General features: G+C 31.2%; 5 protein-coding genes across 6 annotated transcripts; 4 read left to right on the top strand and 1 right to left on the bottom strand.

The window, feature by feature from the left end:
- Positions 1–1,195: 1,195 nt before the first annotated feature.
- Positions 1,196–5,180, top strand: LOC102582304 (AP2-like ethylene-responsive transcription factor At1g16060). Its single transcript, XM_015309824.1, has 8 exons — positions 1,196–1,353; positions 3,219–3,301; positions 3,423–3,431; positions 3,515–3,603; positions 4,007–4,080; positions 4,189–4,239; positions 4,324–4,400; positions 4,624–5,180. The coding sequence occupies exons 1-8, from the start codon at positions 1,196–1,198 to the stop codon at positions 5,178–5,180; spliced, it is 1,098 nt and encodes a 365-aa protein (XP_015165310.1).
- Positions 5,181–6,564: 1,384 nt separating this feature from the next.
- On the top strand, positions 6,565–8,146 carry LOC107061082 (NAC domain-containing protein 83-like). The gene is made up of 3 exons (XM_015309823.1): positions 6,565–6,748; positions 7,242–7,522; positions 7,619–8,146. The coding sequence occupies exons 1-3, from the start codon at positions 6,565–6,567 to the stop codon at positions 8,144–8,146; spliced, it is 993 nt and encodes a 330-aa protein (XP_015165309.1).
- An 896-nt stretch (positions 8,147–9,042) lies between these two features.
- LOC102581976 (E3 ubiquitin ligase BIG BROTHER-related-like) lies at positions 9,043–10,909 on the top strand. Its single transcript, XM_006350080.2, has 6 exons — positions 9,043–9,147; positions 9,697–9,793; positions 9,887–9,972; positions 10,078–10,199; positions 10,449–10,557; positions 10,641–10,909. The coding sequence occupies exons 1-6, from the start codon at positions 9,085–9,087 to the stop codon at positions 10,695–10,697; spliced, it is 534 nt and encodes a 177-aa protein (XP_006350142.1). The 5' UTR covers positions 9,043–9,084; the 3' UTR covers positions 10,698–10,909.
- An 872-nt stretch (positions 10,910–11,781) lies between these two features.
- Positions 11,782–15,267, bottom strand: LOC102583532 (oxysterol-binding protein-related protein 1B-like). The gene is made up of 9 exons (XM_006350002.2): positions 14,905–15,267; positions 14,180–14,396; positions 13,342–13,781; positions 13,057–13,212; positions 12,809–12,976; positions 12,575–12,715; positions 12,279–12,491; positions 12,077–12,190; positions 11,782–11,931 (listed from the first exon to the last, which is right to left on the bottom strand). Exons 1-9 carry the CDS (start codon positions 15,265–15,267, stop codon positions 11,782–11,784), a joined length of 1,962 nt encoding a protein of 653 aa, XP_006350064.2.
- Positions 15,268–16,495: 1,228 nt separating this feature from the next.
- On the top strand, positions 16,496–20,415 carry LOC102583208 (eukaryotic peptide chain release factor subunit 1-3). 2 transcript variants are annotated; one of them, XM_015309867.1, is made up of 4 exons: positions 16,531–16,596; positions 18,234–18,372; positions 18,534–19,981; positions 20,069–20,415. In XM_015309867.1, the coding sequence occupies exon 3, from the start codon at positions 18,545–18,547 to the stop codon at positions 19,856–19,858; it is 1,314 nt and encodes a 437-aa protein (XP_015165353.1). In that variant the 5' UTR covers positions 16,531–16,596; positions 18,234–18,372; positions 18,534–18,544; the 3' UTR covers positions 19,859–19,981; positions 20,069–20,415. The 2 variants fall into 2 exon arrangements, with proteins under 2 accessions (XP_006350063.1, XP_015165353.1); XM_006350001.2 differs by lacking the exon at positions 18,234–18,372 and having other exon boundaries at positions 16,496–16,596.
- The last annotated feature ends 1,507 nt before the right edge of the window (positions 20,416–21,922 follow it).

The following is a 21,922-nucleotide window of genomic DNA, read 5'->3' as shown; positions in this document are numbered from 1 at the left end:
TAATTTTTGTCATAATAACTTTTGGGTGTACGTAATTAATTAAACATATTTTCAACTTCATGTAACTTATAATTTTGAAGGATTTAACTATATATATATATATTGATAATGCATAGTGCAAAGAATTTATTTACGCGTTGTTAGACTTTTAATATGTGTAGCTTGTGATTTGACTTTTTTTAAGATTATTAATTTAATTTATTATGAAGAGTTAACTGAAAGCATATAATATAATTATCATTTAAGTGACTTGATAAATATATAGAAATATAACCATTAATATTTTTGGAAGTTAACCACATTATTTTCACCATCTCACATTAATTGTCATGATTCCTTTTGAAAGTCTCTTTAGTATTTTATAAAAGATACGATACTTTTTTCTGAGTTTAAGCCATATACACATGATAATTGATATAAAATATATCTACGTACATCAATTATCAGATGAATAATTAACAATCTTTACTAATATAGATTGTCGTGCTGCTCCACCATTAATTAGAAATTTATGTTGAAAGCATTATCCTCTGAATTGACTCTACAGTGTGCAATCCAGATTTAGTCGAGATTCTAATGTGGACTTCGTACGTCGAATACGGGAAAAAAACAATCTTTTATAAGCACTGATTGGTATCTATCAAAAACTAATAACTACTTTTTGGTTATGATCATAGGTTAAAATTCAATATTAAATATATGAAGGAAATGTTGTTCAATAAACCAAAAGCATTGTTACGTACTAAAATACAGTGAATCAAACGAATTTACATAATTAAATTCAAGAAATCTTAAACATATTGAAATATTACATACACTACTCAATACATAAATGAAAATAATAAAAAGGTACAAACCACAAAATCAAGTTAGGACACTAAGAAAAAATCATGCAGGCCATATAAAGATGACAAAAATAAATAAATAAAATCTCATATAAAGCCGGCTATTTTCTTAATTAATTGACAGCACAACATGTTCTTCCAAAAATCGAAACTTCCTTAATTTCCCTCTTAAAAATTATCATCATTTTTAATCATAAAAAAATGTAAAAATAATAAATTAATAAAATTCTTTTTTTAATTCATAAAATCTTAGATTAATTCCCTTTAAAAAGCCCCATTATATCCATTGGAAGACTTAGTCATTTCTTTTGAAAGAGTCTTTGTTTTAAAAAAAATATTACAAAGTTTTAATGGGGAAATTATCACAGCAAAATCAGATTAGGAATAATTCAAGTACTAATAATGGAAATAATATTATTGGTTCAATTGTTAAAGTGAAAAGAACTAGAAAAACTGTGCCAAGAGACTCTCCACCTCAACGTAGCTCCATTTATCGAGGAGTCACAAGGTTTAATTTATTTTCTAAAATTATATTATTTCATGTCGATTCTTATTTTGTATCTTCATGTTGTATATGTTCAAGTATGTAGTCGTTGAGACTTGAATTCACGACCTTTTGCATGCACTAATATCATAATGTTGGAACGTGTCATAACTCAGACATTCATACACGGTATCAAAACAGACAAACAAAGGTTCTCAATTTAAATCTCAATATCACACGTTATTTTATATCTTTATGTTGTATATGTTCTTATTTTGTTCTTTAAATTGTTGATGTTTTGTTCTTTAAATTGTTGATGTTTTGTTCTTTAAATTGTTGATGTTTTGTTCTTTAAATTGTTGATGTTTTGTTCTTTAAATTGTTGATGTTTTGTTCTTTAAATTGTTGATGTTTTGTTCTTTAAATTGTTGATGTTTTGTTCTTTAAATTGTTGATGTTTTGTTCTTTAAATTGTTGATGTTTTGTTCTTTAAATTGTTGATGTTTTGTTCTTTAAATTGTTGATGTTTTGTTCTTTAAATTGTTGATGTTTTGTTCTTTAAATTGTTGATGTTTTGTTCTTTAAATTGTTGATGTTTTGTTCTTTAAATTGTTGATGTTTTGTTCTTTAAATTGTTGATGTTTTGTTCTTTAAATTGTTGATGTTTTGTTCTTTAAATTGTTGATGTTTTGTTCTTTAAATTGTTGATGTTTTGTTCTTTAAATTGTTGATGTTTTGTTCTTTAAATTGTTGATGTTTTGTTCTTTAAATTGTTGATGTTTTGTTCTTTAAATTGTTGATGTTTTGTTCTTTAAATTGTTGATGTTTTGTTCTTTAAATTGTTGATGTTTTGTTCTTTAAATTGTTGATGTTTTGTTCTTTAAATTGTTGATGTTTTGTTCTTTAAATTGTTGATGTTTTGTTCTTTAAATTGTTGATGTTTTGTTCTTTAAATTGTTGATGTTTTGTTCTTTAAATTGTTGATGTTTTGTTCTTTAAATTGTTGATGTTTTGTTCTTTAAATTGTTGATGTTTTGTTCTTTAAATTGTTGATGTTTTGTTCTTTAAATTGTTGATGTTTTGTTCTTTAAATTGTTGATGTTTTGTTCTTTAAATTGTTGATGTTTTGTTCTTTAAATTGTTGATGTTTTGTTCTTTAAATTGTTGATGTTTTGTTCTTTAAATTGTTGATGTTTTGTTCAAGTATGTGGTCATTATGTTTGCACTAATATCATCATGTTGAAATATGTCATGACTCACGTACATTCGGTATCAAAGCAGATAAATGTACTCAGTTTAAATCTCACTGTCATACATTATTTTGTATCTTCATGTTGTATATGTTCTTGATTTTCTTCTTTAAGTTGTTGATGTTTTTGTTCAAGTATATATATGGTCGTTGAGACTTGACATAATTCACGACCTTCTGTGTTTGCACTAATATCATGTTAGAAATGTGTCATGACTCACACATTCAAATATGATATCAAAGCAAATAAATGTTCCGAGTTCAAATCTCATTGTCACACATTATTTTGTACTGGTATATATATGTTCTTGATTTTGTTCTTTAAATTCTTGATGTTTTTGTTCAAGTATGTGGTCATTGAGACTTGATCAATTCACGACCTTTAGTCTGTACTAATATCATAATGTTGAAATGTGTTATGATTCACACATTCAAATATATATGATGCTAAAGCAGAGAGATAAACGTCCTGAGTTCAAATCTCATTGCCACAGATTATACAAGAAAGATTTTCACGTGCTAAATCATGAAAAATAACTATTGGTTGCACGTACATGAGGAGTCGTATTGAAAATATTATTAAATAATAATTTAAATTTTTAGATGAGATTATCGCACACTTTAACAGTTATTTATTCAGGCATCGATGGACGGGTAGGTATGAAGCTCATTTATGGGATAAGAATTGCTGGAATGAATCTCAGAACAAGAAAGGAAGACAAGGTTCATAATTTAAATTTTTTTCTCCCACCATTTTATTTTTCAATTTAATTAATTCTCTAAGCTGCTAAACTAATTGACTTTTTTTTTTGTGAAATGGTGGACTCTAATGGAAATAATGCAGTTTATCTTGGTATGTATCATTATTTAAATTTTCTTGATTTTATATTTATTTGGTAAGTGAATAATAAATTTAATTAAAATTATTATTTTTAGGTGCTTATGATGATGAAGGAACAGCTGCTCATGCTTATGATTTGGCTGCACTTAAATACTGGGGAAGTGAAACCATTCTTAATTTTCCGGTAATTAATAACTCATCTTAATTAAATTCTTTTTTTTATTTTATAAAACAGTCATTCACAAACTAATATATAAAAAAATTCGAAGATAATTGAAATTGTTATATATTTCAACATGATACTAGATCAGATATATGTCACGACTCACGAGTTTGAGTCTCACTATCATTTATTATTTAAAAGAATTTTCACGTACTTGACTTATACTTGACTTATGAAGAATCAAATTTGCACGTGAGAAAAAATCAAATATTTGGATCAACAATATAATAAGCAAACATTTTTGATTGTGTAAAAATATTTATCAAGTAAATCTTTAAAATTATGTAATTCTCTAATAACATAAGATTTTATATGAAATAATCGATCATATATTTTGAATATTGATATTATCTTATCCTTTTAGGTATCAACTTATGAAAAGGAAATCATAGCAATGGAGAATCAGTCTAGAGAAGAATATATTGGATCATTGAGAAGGTAACTTAATTAACTTGAGTACTAAATTAATGTTATTTTATTTTCACTTAGAGGGGAAAAAAAGTTTTTTAATTATTTGTTTGATTAATCAATTGATATAATATATAGGAAAAGTAGTGGATTCTCAAGAGGAGTTTCAAAATATCGCGGAGTTGCAAGGTATCAAATATAATTAACGATATTTTGTAATATTATTGTTTTGATTTGTTCCAACTGAGCATTTTATTCATCGATCGATCGCAGACATCACCATAATGGAAGATGGGAAGCTCGAATAGGCAGAGTTTTTGGCAATAAGTATCTTTATCTTGGAACATATGGTAAGTACCTTTTTATAAACATGTATATTAATTACCTAATCATACTCATTTCAAAGCTAGTGTAAAAAAATATTACTATTTTAATTTATGACATTAAAGATATATTTTTATTTAATTAATTATTTTTTAAGGATCATAATCTATCAACCTGATTCTTTTTCATAGGCTAATTAAACAGGTGAAAATTAAATATATATTTTTTTGATAATTTTTTTTTTTTTAGCTACACAAGAAGAGGCTGCAACTGCATATGACATGGCAGCTATTGAATATCGTGGACTAAATGCTGTGACCAATTTTGACCTTAGTCGTTACATCAAATGGCTAAAACCTAATAAGAACAATCAATCAAACCCTAATGTTGAAACTAACATGATTTCAACTCCAAATCATACGACCACAATCACAACCACGACAACGACCTCATCCTCTATGGGTCTTGTTTATCCCGATCTACAACTTACTACAAACACACCTATTTCTGATGTTTCAACATCTCAAAGTCGACCATCTTCTGCTACGTCAGCTCTCGGACTATTGCTCCAATCTACGAAGTTCAAGGAAATGATGGAAATGACGTTAGCTGTCGAGTGCCCGCCTGCACCGATCGAATTACCCGACCCGGACCCACCACAAAGTAGTAGCTTCCCTGAGGATATAAAAACTTATTTTGATTCTCAAGAATTTGGTAATTTTGGTCATGACCAAGGAGAGGATTTGGTCTTTAATGAGATCAATTCCTTAATGCAACCCCTTTTGCAATTTGATTATGATGCTTGATTAGTCAAATATAAATTGATATAGTTTCAATTTTTTTTTATTTTTTATATATATATATGGTTGAGGAAATAATGGGAAATTCTTATCTAGGAAGTGTTTACTAGCTTTAGAGACACTTCCTATATAAGTATTTTCCAAATGTGATTTAGGTATAACAAAAAATCAGGAGAATATGTATTGATTATTGGAGAATATTATTTGTAGATAGATGAAATAATTTGCTTAATTCTCATCAACAATAATATTTAAGTTCTTTATTACGATCATTTGAAATAATAAATATTTATAGTTTTTTTTTCTCATGTTTTGTTTTATGTAAGTTGATTATCGTAAGTCATTTTCTCTTTAATTAAATTAAAGTTGTGTGGTTTTGGAGGAGTTTGAAATTGACTCATATCATGTGTACTAGATGGTAGGTGCTCGTGGGTGTACTGATTCAATATTTATTTATTTGTATTTTGTATTAAATTGTGTTAGAATGGAAATTTGAAAGTTGTGAAAACGTATTTATTGGTTAGTAATAACATGTTATTGATTTTTTTTACTTATTTTCTTAAAATTTCATATCAAATCAAAATTCGGTAAATGAGTGAAACGAATGGAGTACTACCGATAGAAAAAAGCAATTCTTTTTCATTAGAAAGAAAGAAATAACTTTTCATCTCAAAAATAATTTCAAATATATTAACAACTCTACATTTATAAAAACTAAAAGAATAAACTTTAAATAAAAAATAAAAATTTTAAGGTCTCCAATTTATTTTCGACTTTAGACCACTAATATGCTTGAGTCATCCTGTATATAGTAATAGCCGAAACATGAAAACCTTGAGTGATTCCCTTTTAAATAGAAACAATTTCATATTCTATAAGAACTTATCCGTATATAGTCCTCTTTTTCTTAAAAATTCCATAACAATCAAAATCCCACAAACGATTAAAACGAATGAAATACTATTATTAGAAAAAAGAAAACCTTTTTATTAAAAATAAAAAAATAACTTTACATCTCAAAAATATTTCAAATATATTAATAATTCCACAATTAAAAACTAAAATGCAACAGTTCGGACCGGTACTAGCTTGTACCCTGTAATTAGCTAACTTGTTCCGGTAAAAGTACGGTAGAATCCATATTTATAATTTGCCTAAATTAATCTTTTCCTTTCTAATCCAAATTACAAAATAAAGTGGGATTATCAAAATTAATCTTTTCCATATTAAATTCTATTTCTCTAATCCAAATCATACATTACGTAGGATAACCAAAACATTCCTATAAATACACTCAATTTTCTCTGATTCTTTATTTCACAAACCCTAAAATTTAGCATTGAAAATTTATACTATAGTCTTTCTCTACTTATTTATTTTTTGAATTGTTATGGCTTTATCAAATTATGAATATGATCGTCAATGGAAGAATATATTACCAATAGGCTTCCATTTTGTGCCAACGGATGAAGAATTGGATATGTATTTGAAACTTAAAGGTTCTAATGGTTATATTCCACCTGGAATTTTTACTGATCTTGATATTTATGAATATGAACCTCATCAACTATCTGGTACACATTCTTATCCTTAGCTAGCATTTTTTTTTAGTTAAAAAAAAATTCCTCCTGATTTATGGATTTTTTTTTAAAAAATCTTGATGAATTTGTTGGGTATTTGTCCTGAGTTTCTTACCATAAATGTAAAGTCTTTATATTTGGTTAGTCTGTATTCCTTCTAATTTAATCGGCATTCACAATCCCAGAGACTTTGTGAGTTTAATTTGTGGGATATCACTAGCTTATACCAGCTGCACAAGGACACTTCTATGTTATTTATGGGTGCACTGTTAATTGTATCTTACTTTCTGCTAGTTTCTTAAGATAGATATACATATATAATACACATGATTTTTTTTTAAAGTTAATAGGTGCATGTGCACCCTCACCAACCATGTGGATCCGCTTCTGACTTGTGTGAACCTCTTTGTATTCCAAATTTAACGTTTTTATCACGATTTTATTGATTAAGAATATTATACTAATTTGAGTTTATTTTGCTTGCTAGGGTTTGCTGAAAAACTTTGGAATGGACGTATGTATTTCTTTACTTTATCAAAAAAGAAGTTTGGTAATGGAAATAAAATTGCAAGAAATTTACATTCAGGAAAAGGTTATTGGAAATCTACACAAGCACGTAAAGATATAGCAAAAACCAATAATACAATTGGAACAAAAACTCCTCTTGCCTACTTTAAATCAAGTCCAAATAATTCAAAAGGCAAAAAAACTTCTTGGCTTATGTCAGAGTATAGATTTCCTACCAATTCTCCACTACTAAACAATGAGGTATGTAAACTTTTTATTTAATTTCCTTCTTATTTTTCAAGTATATTCTATGATTATATTTGACTAACATTTTTTTATTTTTTTTTATTTTTGTAGTCAGATTATGAGTTAACACTTTGTGTGATATACTATCAAAATAGAAAGAAGAATGACAATGACAATGACGATGACAACGACAATGACAATGATAATGATAACGATAATAACGATGATCAAAATTTTAATAATTCATCGTGGTCAGATGAACATTCTTCTTCGTTGCAACAATATCAACCACTCATAAATATTACTGACATTGCTTCCACTTCAACAATGCAACCAAGTTTTTCTCATCAACTACCCTATGGTAGTATGAACAATTTTGATAATAATTATTCAAATGGACAAAATCATGATTTTCATGGATATGATCCAAATATATATCCATATCTCAATTATGACAACTTTACTTATATAGGAGATGAGAAAATAGGTGATATTTCAAATAGTAATCTTGTTGATTCTATTGATCAAAATACATTGGAAATATGTGTGGCTCCAGTTTCTCAAGATGATCAAAGACCATCAACTGATAACCAAGATTATGATCATCAACAACTGAAGATGAAGAAGATCAAAAGATAGAAATTTAGACATAGGTTATGATAAAGTTTTACACATATATATAATGTATTGACTTATTTGAAAGAATAATGTATACTATTTGTGTTTATGCACATGTACATTTAAATTTTAATATGAAATAGCTTATATGGTAGTGCTAAGTACTATTGTTATCCACACTCTCAAGTAACTAGCTTTTGTTTTCATGTATATTTGCATGTACACAATTAAGGGGTAAGGTCACAAAAATGTTTTCTTACGTATTTTTAAATTTGGAAAGCGATTGATTATCTTTATCTTGGGGCGGCTCAAGCATATCAGAGGCCTAAAGCCAAAAATTGATATATTGGAGCCCTTAAACTTTTTTTTTTTTATCTATTTGAAGTCTATTCTTCTAGTTTTTTTTTTAAGAGAGTTGTTAGTATATTTGAAATTATTTTTGAGATACAAAGTTATTTATTTCTTCTTAATGAAAATATTTACTTTTTTTTTCTATAACTAGTACTCCATTCGATTCTACCATTTGTGAGATTTTGACTTGACACGAAATTTTAAAAGTAAATAAGATTTTCGAATATTATAGTTTAAAACTAAAGATATCTATAATACACCAAAATATTCTTTAATCTTGTGATCTTAAACATGTAAGAAGAACGAAACTAATGAAAAATATATAGTATCAATTGTTAATGCAACCAAGATATATTCTAAATTAATTGATATGAAGTAGCACACAAAGACAAAACTTGAAAACAAGAATATTGGAATCTTAGAAAATTGAATGCAAGTGCTTTTAGATTTCTTTCTTTGCTTTGCATGAAAGTTTCTTAAGACTTAAGTTAACCCACAAATTCCTCCATATTTCTCATTATAACATCCCATTCAATCCATATTATTTTTGCCATCCAATTGCATAAATTAAGTTAACAAATTAAAGAAATACTTATTAATTAATTATTATGGCTGATGATGAACAGAGGAAGCCAACTACCAGAAGAACACCTCTTAGCCAAATAGATGAGGTATGTATTATACTTTTTTATACTCTAATCTTGTGTTTAAAATTTAATTCTTGTTGTATGGTGTGACAGAGCCAAGATTTTTACTTAGGAGAATCAAAATATAATTTAGGTAAAAGACTGAAATATATCATCGAACTTTGAGAAAATACTCATCTGTGTCATCCATTAAAAGTTTGGATCACCATTCATCTATGTCATTATTTGTTAATTGAAATGACATAGATGAGCCAAACTTTTAATGGATGACATAGATGAACCTTTTTTCAAAGTTCGATGACATATTTGAGCCTTTTTCTTTAAAAAAAATGATTTAATTAATGACGTCGTCATATCATAATTGACCACGTGTAAAAGATGATTTTGCAAAATAGAAATTGTTTTCCATTAACAAATAATGGCATGGATAAGCATTTTCTCAAACGAAAATGACATATATGAGCCAAACTTTTAAATATGTACATGTATACATAAAAAGATTATTATTTTTTGCAACTGACGAAAAAGGAATTAACAATTTGCATGGAAATTAATGAATGTGTGATTTTTCAGGATAGGGTATGTATTATGTTGTCTATGGATGAAAGTGAAAGTGAAGATGAAGAAATTACTGCCTCTGATGAAGAATTTTTAGACAGTGAGATTCAAGGTAATTAATTAACTTAATTACCTTATCCTATAAAGAAGTAATAAATGGTCTCGAGTTCAAGTCTTTGAGATATAAAATCGCCTTTGTTTGTAGATTTTGAATTAGAGTTCTACGACGATGAGTATGATGACGATAATATGGAGGAAGATGATGTAGATCCAGATGAATTATCTTATGAGGTATATAATATGATAATTTGTAATGTCTAATATGATAATTTGTAATGTTTAGTTCAAAAAATACATGAGATTACTAATTACTTAAGTATATAAATGTTGTTACAGGAATTAATTGCTTTAGGAGAATTTGTTGGAGTAGAGAACAGAGGATTAACTGAAGAAGAAATCAACAAATCCTTACATTCTTCTACATTTCAATCTAATAATTCCAAGACACTTGTCGACAAGTAAGTGGTTGAAAATTAGATATTAACCAAAAAAAAAGAGAAAAAAAATTTAAATCGTTCGATCTTTCATATAATAATTTTAGTTATTTTTTTCACGTGGTCAACATGACATATAAGACGTGATTATCACCTCTTGGCCATTAGAATTTCTTTGGTTTCCCACCTGGAGTTTGATACTGGCATTGGCGTCGATTGACTGAATAATTTATAACACATTGAAAAAGTGATTATTTTTGGATGAATATATAGGTGTGTTGTGTGTCAATTGGAATATGAAGAAGGAGAGAAGTTAGTAGCACTTCCATGTGATCATCCCTACCATTTAGATTGTATAAAAAAATGGCTTCAAATAAAGAAGGTAATTTAATTGTTAAATACTCTTAATTTATATTTTTAGCATTTTTTTTATGTTTAATAATTCTATATATTTTTCTTTTGTAGGTTTGCCCAATATGTAGTGATGAGGTCTCATCTACTAATGTTCCCAAGGAACAATAGCTCTATGTCACTTGTATTAAAAAACAAATTATTGTATTGAAATTAGTCAAAAGATTTATTGAATATGTCAAGGGAAATTTGGATCATGGATTAAATGCACAATTTTTTCAAAAAATATTGTACTAACATAATTTCTATTTGAATTGAGTGGTATGACCTTGATGTTCTCTGTTTATAGATGTAATGTTCATGTTTATCTTTGTAAATGAACTTTCACTTTGTTTAGAAAACAAATAACTTTCGTTTCTAAGTTGACTAGAAATGGATTCAGGATTTTAAATGTATGCGTTCCTACAACGATATGACATATATTTATAGATATTTTAGTAAATTGTTGGTTTCATGGGAACTTGTAGTTAACCTTCTAGATCCAATCCTAAATGCTTGCTTGAATTTCAAAGAAGATTTGGAACATATATAACAGGATGGACTTGGAAAGCTTATAAAGAAGAACAAAAGAAACTTTCTAGTTTCTACAAAAAGAAAATAGTATAGTACAAGTAGAAGGCAAAACATGCTCTCTTTTTTATGACCTTGGTGTCCGAGCCAACTTGCATGCATCGCGACTATTCCAGGGGTACCTGCTATCTCCCAACAACACAGGTACCCATCAAAACTTGAACAGGTGTGACAGAATTCACCTAGTCATGTTTTGACATCTAATGATCCTAAGTAAGTCCTTTCAATCTATAAAACAGAACAATGCTCCCTTGAATTTCAAGGAAGATTTGGGGGCATATACAATATGATGGACTATCAAAACCTAAAAAGAAAGAATAAAAAAAAACTCTCTAGAAAAATAAAATAAAATAGTACTATAGTACAAGTAAAAGGCAAAAACAGCCTTTTTCTTCTCCTTTCACATCAACCACCTCCAACTTATGTTTGATTAGACTCTTCAAAAATGGCGATTGATGTGTGTCTGATCCTCCAAAAGTAGTGCATTTTCGGAGGATCTGGCACGGCAACATAGCCTCCAATCCTATATGACTATATCCACTTACACTTTTCATTTGTCTATGTCTAGTTACATGCTGTGGTTTATCCCCTTTTTCATGAAAATTGCAAAAGGACTAAAAGGAGTCTAAGTTTCTTCAGAAAAAATATGTGGACATGATTCCCATTTACCAGTTTCTCTAGCTTCCCAATATCCTCCTCTATACTGATATGTATCACTACCTTTTGGCTTTCTAAACCACCTTGGTTTCCACCCTTTTTCCTGCATCTGTGATGCCTGCATGACATCAACTTGTTACGCGAAAAAACCTCACTCATCCGCGAAGAGAGCAAAAAATGAACTATATTTTTCAAGAATTTGTGTATGAAATGAACTAATTGATACATCTAATGAGAATATTCATGAAACTAGCTAACGTTACCTGACGTTGCCTCTGCTCTAGGCGTAACTTCTCTGAGTTAGCAACTTCATATTCTCCATTTTCAAGAAATCTTTGATCAGGTCTAAGCCTTGAATCTGTTGGAGGCAACTTTTCCTGTTTGCATAAACCGCGAAAGAAGAATGTATATATTTTGCATAAACCAGAAGTATCAGTTACAGATAGGACTATCAATTATAGGTACCTCAAGATCAGGAGAGAGCTCATTAAGTGTGACTGCGAAACGTGTAAAGCTGTACTTTGTTTGAAAATTTGATGGTTTGCTTTGCTTCCAAAGCAAATACGCCATATCTTGTCCTAAATCCATCGATAAATTAGAGTAACTCAAACTTTCATCCCATTTCCCAAACACAGTTGCTGCTGTTTTTCCACTCTTATCTTGTACAACTCCTTGTACCTACAATGCCAATTTTAGTAAGTAGGTACAAACACCGATAATGTGGTATATACAAACACCGATATAATGTGGAGGTACTATACCTGGTGTGGATTTCTATTCATAATGGATTGCTTCTTAAATTTAAGCTTGCAAGAGTAGCCACCACTTCCTTGGATATGCATCGTACCAAAGTGATCACAATAGACTTTCCCTATAACGAGGTTGTAGATGGACGTTGTTACCTGATATAGTATAAGTTAAACAGTTCAGCAAGCATGATTGATACAAGTAGTTGCAATGCTCATCGAATCCATTACTCGTTACATTATACTTACCTTGCTCCATTGGAACATTTCTCCATCATCGAACTCTAAGTTAAGGACACCAACTGGATCAAGTTGAATTGATGGACCCCAAAATTTGCTTTTTAAATTGGTATCTCCCCACATTTTCCAACCGCGGCCTTCACAGTAGCATGCAAGAATCAAGGGATGATGACTTACCTATGTCAACAAGTTTAAAACATAAGCATTTTATTGTCATTTCGTTGAGAAAAGAAAGTATGAGATCGATTGAACTGTACCTTCTCCGAGATGAAACGTAGTCCCTTGTCTGGGTAATTGGCTTCATATGTCTCACCCAATAATGGATTAAATGGCTTGAACTTTCTATCTTCTGTGCAAGCATATCCTGATACAGCAAATGCTGCAACATTAAGCATCCTCATAAGGCTATTTCCCTACAAAAAATAATGTTCAAAGCAATCACATCTCAAATAGCTAAAGTGGAAAACATTGAGTTCAAAGGACAAAGTTCTACTGGAAAAGGAAACCACACAACGTTCACACAACTCGTTGTAAATGCTTACCGTTCTCCCCCATTCATATGCTTGATCAAGAAGGTAAGAGTACTCAAAATCTTCGAAACATTTCTGCAAAGAAGAGAGGGGTTCATTGAAGTAGACAGGAAGACAAACTCTAGTTAGATCTTTCCCGATGTTATCTTTGATCATTGACCAAAGGCTTATGCCCTTCTCCTCGTTAACGGGGTCAGGCAATTTCTCTCTTCGCTCTATGTAAGGGTAGTCACATTCGACAAATCTCATAAAAGAACTAAGACCATCTTCAGATGGATGAACCTCCTCATTATCTGAATCAAAAGATGAGCTTTCATCATAACAATTGGCGGTTCTCAAGGAACACGTAGAAAGACAATCTAGAGCATCAAAAAACAAGTTATCAGTGTGAACATCATCATCAATCTCCTCCTGCCTATAATGCTCTTCGTTCGATCTGCTTGTGTTTCCTCCTGCAAAATACCAAATTAGTTAGAGAACTTTCTCCATATTAGCAAGTTATGAAACAATATTTCACTTGTCATTACATAATCGTCTAAACCATATTCTTATACTACCATTTTGATCACTTCTTATGGACTCGTTGAGAATGATTCTGATCTAGTTCATGGCCTAATAGAAGTAAAGAACGCTCTAGTGGGATCTTCACTGACAGAAAAAGATTGCAGTCAGTTTGATAACGATCAAGTAACATTATATTGCTTCTTCTCACTAGCTCACATATCCAAGTTTTCAAACATTGCACTTAACTATGAGAAAACAAAGTAAAGAGAAAAATAAAGAAACAGAGAAAAAAAAGAAGAACAATATAATGATAGCTCTAGTTTTATGAAAACTTCATGACATTAACCTTTCATATCGCTCTCTCGAGTTCCAACCTTGCAATTGTTGTTCATTCTAGGCATATGAACAAAATCACTTGTTATAAATGCCTTCTTTGCTCCAAACAATCCTTCCAACCATATTAACCTATCGTCCTTCGACTCTGCCCTCAATTGCAGCTTCTTCTTCCCATTAATTATCAAAAACCTTCGATCGTCTGAACAACTTCCCATTACTGTTGAGTCCTATATAGATAGTAGTGTTAAGATTATATCCAATCCAAAATCAAAATCAATCTTACAAAGCATATGATTCCATTTTCTCATACAACTTCTAATTATTCTATTTTTCTAAAATCAAACAAACTAGTAATACTTATCAACCCTCTTGTTCAATTTTATGAGGTACCTACATATATAACACTAAATATTACGTATCAAGGACAGTTTGGTGCACAAAGCATCCCGCGTTCACTCAGAGGTCTAGGGAAGGGACACATCCAAGATATGTAATGTAGACAACCTATTCTAATGCAAGCATTACCAACAAATTAGGATATTCTTCATATATCTCAAACGTCTTTTTTTTTTCTTTCTTAAACTATGTGCCTAGTCAAACACCTTAAAAAAATTAAGGATTCATGTCCAAATAAGAACAAAAATTAGATATTTTGACCTTTTATATACCAAAAACCATCATTTTTCCTTTTGGAAGACAATCCAGAAAGCATAAATATCATTATAAATTAGATACCTTAAGGTGTATTTCACGTAATGGTTTTCGAGGGAGGAATTGGTCAGATGGAGTTGTTTTACATGTGTTGATGAAACGAAATGATTTCTTCCCTACAACAGTGAAGCCATTCTGTGTTTCGGAATTAAAAACTTGTCCATTGATTTTATAGTAGAAAAGCACACCGTCATGAAGAACAAACCAACGAGGCCTCCATCCTCTACCAAAATTTGCCCATTTGTATAAAATTCCACAAATTCCATTATCCAAATTATCACTATTGTTATAATTATGTAGTTTGGAGGAACGTTTTCCGGGAGGATGATGACGTACAACCACCGTGTTTTTGTCAGCCACGGCGGTGACACAGCACAGAAAATGCATGAGTTTTTGCATTAATCAAAAAGTTCCAAGGAAAAATTCAAGAGATGAAGAAAAAATGATCAATTTATTCAAACTTGTTCTTTTGCCGCGAAAATAGGACATTTTAAAATAATGAATGATGAGGAGTAACTAACTAATTATACTTTTCAGAAACTTTATTAGTGGTACCAATAACTGTCTCACACAAGTTTTAATTAGTTTTTATAATTATGGTGTTTGGACTAACGTTATCGATTAAATCTATAAGGTACTTAATATCGTAGAACTCTATCCAATCAATTTGTAGTATGTTATTATTTAATTTTATAAAGTCATAATACATAAACGTATTTTATAACTTGGCACTAGGATATCTATGTCATTAAATTTTAAATGTACACAAACAGACACTTAAACTTATATATATACTTATAAAGTTTAATAAGCATATATACGCATCCTACGTGATGTCCTACAAATCAATTTGAGTGTATCTCACGTGAATAATCATGTAGGACATCACGTATATGAAGTGTGTGTCTATTTATTCAACTTTCTGTAAAATTGGATGTCTAATTATAGACACCCAAAATTTGAGTACATAAATGTCAATTGAGATCAAATCATCAAAGGGTACTTTAATGTATTATACCTTTTACAAATGATCATATCGTCATGCTTACTATGAAGATTTTTTTTTTATTGTTATTAATGTATATATTTAATTCTCTTTGCTTTCATTATACACAAGCTTAAAACATTTATTTGGATTTCTCTTTGTGACTTCTAAAATTTCCTATAGTACCACCAAAAAAGATATGATGGAGTTATTCTTCTCCTAATAAATAGTTTCGAGTTTGAGCCCTATATATGAAAAAAATTCTTGATAGAAATCACTATCTCTCGAATGAGGCCCTATTTGGTACGAATCCAAATTAGTTCAACTCCAATATAAATAAGATACCGGACAAAAGAAAGAAACTTGAAAAACTTCCCTATAGTAACCCAAAAGTAAGAAAACTAATTCTTTTTTAAGAAGCAATAAAGATGGAGTATATTCCAAAATAATTTTCCAAGATTTATGTCCTATATTTCATATCTGAAAGAGTTAACGGGACAATTCTCCCTATATAAGAAGAATAAAGGACCATAAAAGCTGAAAATACAAAATAAAGTACCAAATAATACTTTTCAAAAACTTCAGTGGTGGAAAAAGTAAGTAAAAAATATTTAGTTGCCCTAGTTTGTCACAATAAACCCCATCCACCCCCTCAATTTTCTCAAATTTACACCATTGTGTTTGAAAAGTAACCTGTTTTTTTTCTTCTCTCTCGCTTGATCTTCTCTAAGGTATCTTCTAAAACTCGTAATTTTTGAAATTTTATTGCTATTGAATCTGAGTTTTTGTGATTCAAGCTTGAGCTAGCTTAATTTTTTGATTTTGTTGATTGAAGTGACTGATCAATTTTTATTGTTGAAAATTTGGATCTGTGCAATTTCATTATATGTTAAGTTGATTTGATGTATTTCTATTGGATCTAGATATGAAATTGGATTGTTTTTCACTGTTTGTTAAAAGAATTGCTAAAATTGAATTAGGAAGATATAGATTCGTTCGGGAGATTAATCTATAGTTGCGTGAAATTTGTATTTCAGATGTTTGATTAATAAAATTTAGATTTTTTTGTATGATAAGTATTGTGAAAAGGTGATTTTTGGTGCTTATAGTCCTTGCATATTGTCTATTTTAAATTTGTAAGTATTTGAGTTTAACAGTATAATTCCTTTCTATGTTAAGTTAATTTAGTGTATTTTTATTGGATCTAGATAAGAAATTGGATTATTTTTCACTATTTGTTATGAGAATTGGTGAAATTGAGAGAGGGAGATATAGATTCGTTCGGAAGATTAATCTATAATTGCGTGAAATCTATATTCCAGAAGTTTGATTAACAAAAAAGTAGTTTTTTTTTATGTGTGATCAGTATTATAAGTAGGTGATTTTGGTGCTTATGGTCCTCATATATTGTCCTTTTAAAACTTCTGAGTATTTTGGTGTAACAGTATAAGATGATTTATAGCAACAACAACAACAACATACCCAGTGAAATCCCACTAGGTGGGGTCTGGGGAGGGTAAAGTGTACGCAGACCTTACCACTACCTCGTGGAGGTAGAGAGGCTGTTTCCGGAAGACCCTCAGCTCAAGTGTAACAAAGCCAAGTAAAGGAAGAGAATTATATAAAGCATAACATCCAATAAGAAAAATAGTGCATAATCAACAAAGGGGGCAATACATCAAGAAAATAATGCGAGAAGTGAAACGCAGTAAACAACATAAGGCAATAGGGATCACATACAAGAACTACAAGTGTACGGCTAAGACTCCTACAAACGCTAACAACCCATACCCTCGCCAGGAAAGACAGCACGCTAACCCTACTAGCCTTCAACCTTAATACGTGACCTCCACTCCTTCCTATCTAGAGTCATGTCCTCGGTAATGTGTAGCTGGGCCAAGTCCTGTCTAATCACCTCTCCCCAATACTTCTTGGGCCTACCTCTACCCCTCCGCGTACCCTCTACTACCAGCCCCTCGCACCTCCTCACTGGGGCGTCCGCGCCCCGTCTCTTCACATGTCCAAACCATCTCAGTCTCGCTTCCCTCAGCTTGTCCACCACCGAGGCCACTCCCACCTCGCCCCTATAAGATGATTTATAGCCTAAACACAAATATCTATGACTTGTTTTAGACCACAAGTTTCATAAGTGCGTCTTTCTTTGTTAAACTCCGTGCCAAATCAAACAACAATAGGGACAGTGGGAGTAAAAAGAAAAGCTATTCTTATATATTGGTGTTACTAGAACTTGATTTGAGCTTCCTCTGAATATGTTATTCTCTACCCCAGGGATTGTTGTTTACAGTTGTGTATTTACCCTAATTTTTGAAGTGAAAATGTGTTTTTTTTTAATAAAAAACATCTGCAGGTAAGCACGCCTTGTGATTACTGATTCATTAAGTTGATTTGATACAAAGGAGAAATATGTTGAGCTTTTGAATCCTTTTCACCCCGGTTCTCTGATATACAGTAATGTAAATACTCCTGTGTCTTGGCTAACTTGTAAGGTGTGTATAGATGTTACAAGTGTTTGGTTTGTTTTTAATGCTTGCCATTTGTTAGTTTCTTGAAGATCGAAACTGTTGTACCTTGGTTTATTATGTATTCTTCTTGTTCAATAGTTGCTTATGTGTACTATCAATCTGATGGTTTTCCGTTTGAACTGCAGTTCTGTATACAATGTCGGATGGTCAGGAGAGCGATAAGAACATTGAGATATGGAAGATTAAAAAACTTATCAAGGCACTGGAAGCTGCTAGAGGCAATGGCACCAGCATGATTTCACTTATCATGCCTCCACGTGATCAAGTATCTCGTGTTACCAAGATGCTTGGAGATGAGTTTGGAACTGCATCAAATATTAAGAGCAGAGTGAATCGCCAATCTGTGCTTGGTGCAATCACATCTGCTCAGCAGAGGCTTAAACTCTACAACAAGGTTCCACCGAATGGGCTTGTCCTTTACACTGGAACAATTGTGACTGATGATGGGAAAGAGAAGAAGGTTACAATTGATTTTGAGCCATTCAAGCCCATTAATGCATCACTCTATCTCTGTGATAACAAGTTCCACACTGAAGCCCTGAATGAACTTTTGGAATCTGATGACAAATTTGGATTTATAGTGATGGATGGGAATGGGACTCTTTTTGGGACATTGAGTGGCAACACGCGCGAGGTCCTTCATAAGTTTAGTGTTGATCTGCCCAAGAAACACGGAAGAGGAGGACAATCAGCCTTGCGTTTTGCTCGTCTCCGGATGGAGAAACGACACAACTATGTGAGGAAGACAGCAGAGCTTGCAACCCAATTTTATATAAATCCTGCCACCAGTCAGCCCAATGTCTCCGGCCTGATACTAGCTGGTTCTGCTGACTTTAAAACAGAGCTCAGTCAATCTGATATGTTTGATCCTCGTCTTCAGGCTAAGATTCTAAATGTGGTTGATGTTTCTTATGGAGGGGAAAATGGTTTTAACCAAGCAATTGAGCTCTCTGCTGAGATCTTAGCCAATGTGAAGTTTATACAAGAGAAGAAATTGATAGGCAAGTACTTTGAGGAGATTAGTCAGGACACTGGGAAGTACGTCTTTGGGGTGGATGATACATTAAAAGTTCTGGAAATGGGTGCTATTGAGACACTTATTGTGTGGGAAAATCTGGATATTATGAGGTATGTGCTGAAAAATAGCGGTTCTGGAGAAATAGTTGTCAGACACTTCAACAAGGAGCAGGAGGCTGATCAGAGTAACTTCCGTGATCCTGTTACAAATGCAGAATTAGAGGTTCAGGAAAAATTGTCACTGCTTGAGTGGTTTGCTAATGAGTACAGGAAATTTGGTTGTAGTCTGGAATTTGTCACCAACAAGTCACAAGAAGGATCTCAGTTTTGTCGAGGTTTTGGTGGTATTGGAGGACTCCTCCGTTATCAGCTTGATGTTCGAGCTTTTGATGAGCTTTCTGATGATGGTGAAGTTTACGAAGACTCTGACTAGCAATTACCAACTTCTCAAATACCAGTGCAGAAGTTGAGCGGGAAAGCCTGTACTGGTGTGCCAGGGCTATCGCCTTATTTGTCCGCTCATGTTCTAAGTGAAATATTTCTAAGAGCTCTTAAGGTGAGTCGGAAGAATCCATTTTCATACGAGCCTTTATTCTTCCTACGTAATGGTCTATAAAGCTTGTTTCTAATATGTATTAACCAGATGGATGATCTGCACGGCGAACCTAAATTGGCATCAATTCCACCCTGCGCTTGTCGAATCCCGTTCAGTTTCCAAGTGATTCAGGCTGTTGAAAGAATGGAGAACTAAATCCAAGCAGTGTGGCTGTTATTTTCCTGTTGAAGATGGAGAACATCAAAAACTTTATGCTATGCTCTTCTTGGAGGAGTGATGCATATGAAATTATGAATAATGTTATTTATATTTGGAGTATTTAGTTTCGATGATTATGACTCTACGCATGTATTGGAGTATTTAATTTCGATGATTATTTAAAGTTGTGGGATCTTTTATGAATTTGGTATGTTGACGAGATCGTATTACTTCTGTCTTGTGGGATTGTTATCATTCTATTTGGATGCACGAGTAGCACAAAATTACTTTGAATTCATGTTTTGTGATCTCGAAATTTGAAAAGACGTTAGTCTAGTAGAGGAAAAGAGTATTGTTCACTCGGTCGTTGTGAATGGACTTGCAAATTTAGTAGTGAAATTTTGTAAAATTACATACGATGAGTTGAGTTAATTTTGAACTTCAATTGTGACTCGAAAACTACACAAAAAAAAGAAGCGATATTAGTTCTTCAGAAACAATGATTGTGTTAGTTGGTTGTTTCGAATGGACTCACTAAATTTGAGGTTAAATAGAGTTAGTTACATTCTGGAAAGTTCATAAACTAATATATCTATAAAGCTTCGATAATTCTAAATTAGTATTTCATGATCCTGAAACTTCAAAAGAAATGATGTTAGTTTTGTGGAAATAGTGTGTATCGTTCACTGGGTTGTAACGAATGGATTCTCAAAATTTGGGGTAAAATGGAGTAAGACATATTCCGAAAAACTAATGCTTAATACACATGAAAAACTTAGATAATTTTGAATATTTGTTTCTTGACATTGAAACTTCAAAAAAGTGGCGTTGGTCCTGCAGAGGCAGAGAGTATTACTGTCATTACGAATGGATTCGGTAAATTTGAGGTCAAACGGAGTCAGATAGTCATATTCCAAAAATTCATGAATTAAAAACACACAAAAAATTTAGATAATCCTCAATTCCTATTTCGTGACTCGGAAACTCAAGAAAAAAGAAGAAGGTGACATCAATCATGTAGAAACAATGAGTATTGTTCACTAGATCGTCACGAATGAAGCTAAAAAATTTGAGGTCAAAAGGAGTTGATCAGACATATTTCGAAAAATTAATGAACTAATACACACGAAAAGTTTGATAATTCTGGATTCTTGTTTCGTGAATCTGAAACTTCAAAAAATGACGTCAATCTTGTTGAGGCAATGAATATCGCTTACTTGGTCATCGTGAATGTACTCATAAAATTAGGGGTCAACTAGTGTTAGTTAATCGTATTTAAAAAAATATGTGCATTAATACACACAAAAAACATAGATGATCATGAATTCTTGATTGGTCAATCATTTTGGATTTATTCTATTTTTATTTTTTCATGTTTGATTAGCTTAATTGTTTTGAAAAATATTTTTCAAATAGACTTATTTTCCTGTAAGACTTTCATACATAAATTAAGGAAAATAAATTTCAAAACTTTCTTTAAACCTCACCACCCAAAATGGATCCAAATCTGAGATCCAACTTCCGACTTTGAATCGAGACACAAATTTTGACCTTCCAATCTCAATTCAGGATCACTTATTTTTCAGAAAAATATTTTCTAAAAAAACATGAATAAAAGAAAAAAATCTTGTAATCTATAATCCATATAATTTATTGGGTTTACCCTTTTTATTCCTATTGAATATACATAAAATCAAATATTTATTTGTTTTTTAGCTAATTTATTTTAGATCAACTCATGTC

Source organism: Solanum tuberosum, unplaced genomic scaffold (genome assembly GCF_000226075.1).
Source record: "Solanum tuberosum cultivar DM 1-3 516 R44 unplaced genomic scaffold, SolTub_3.0 scf00116, whole genome shotgun sequence".
NCBI lineage: Eukaryota > Viridiplantae > Streptophyta > Magnoliopsida > Solanales > Solanaceae > Solanum > Solanum tuberosum.
This window is presented reverse-complemented; position numbering and strand designations above follow the sequence as displayed.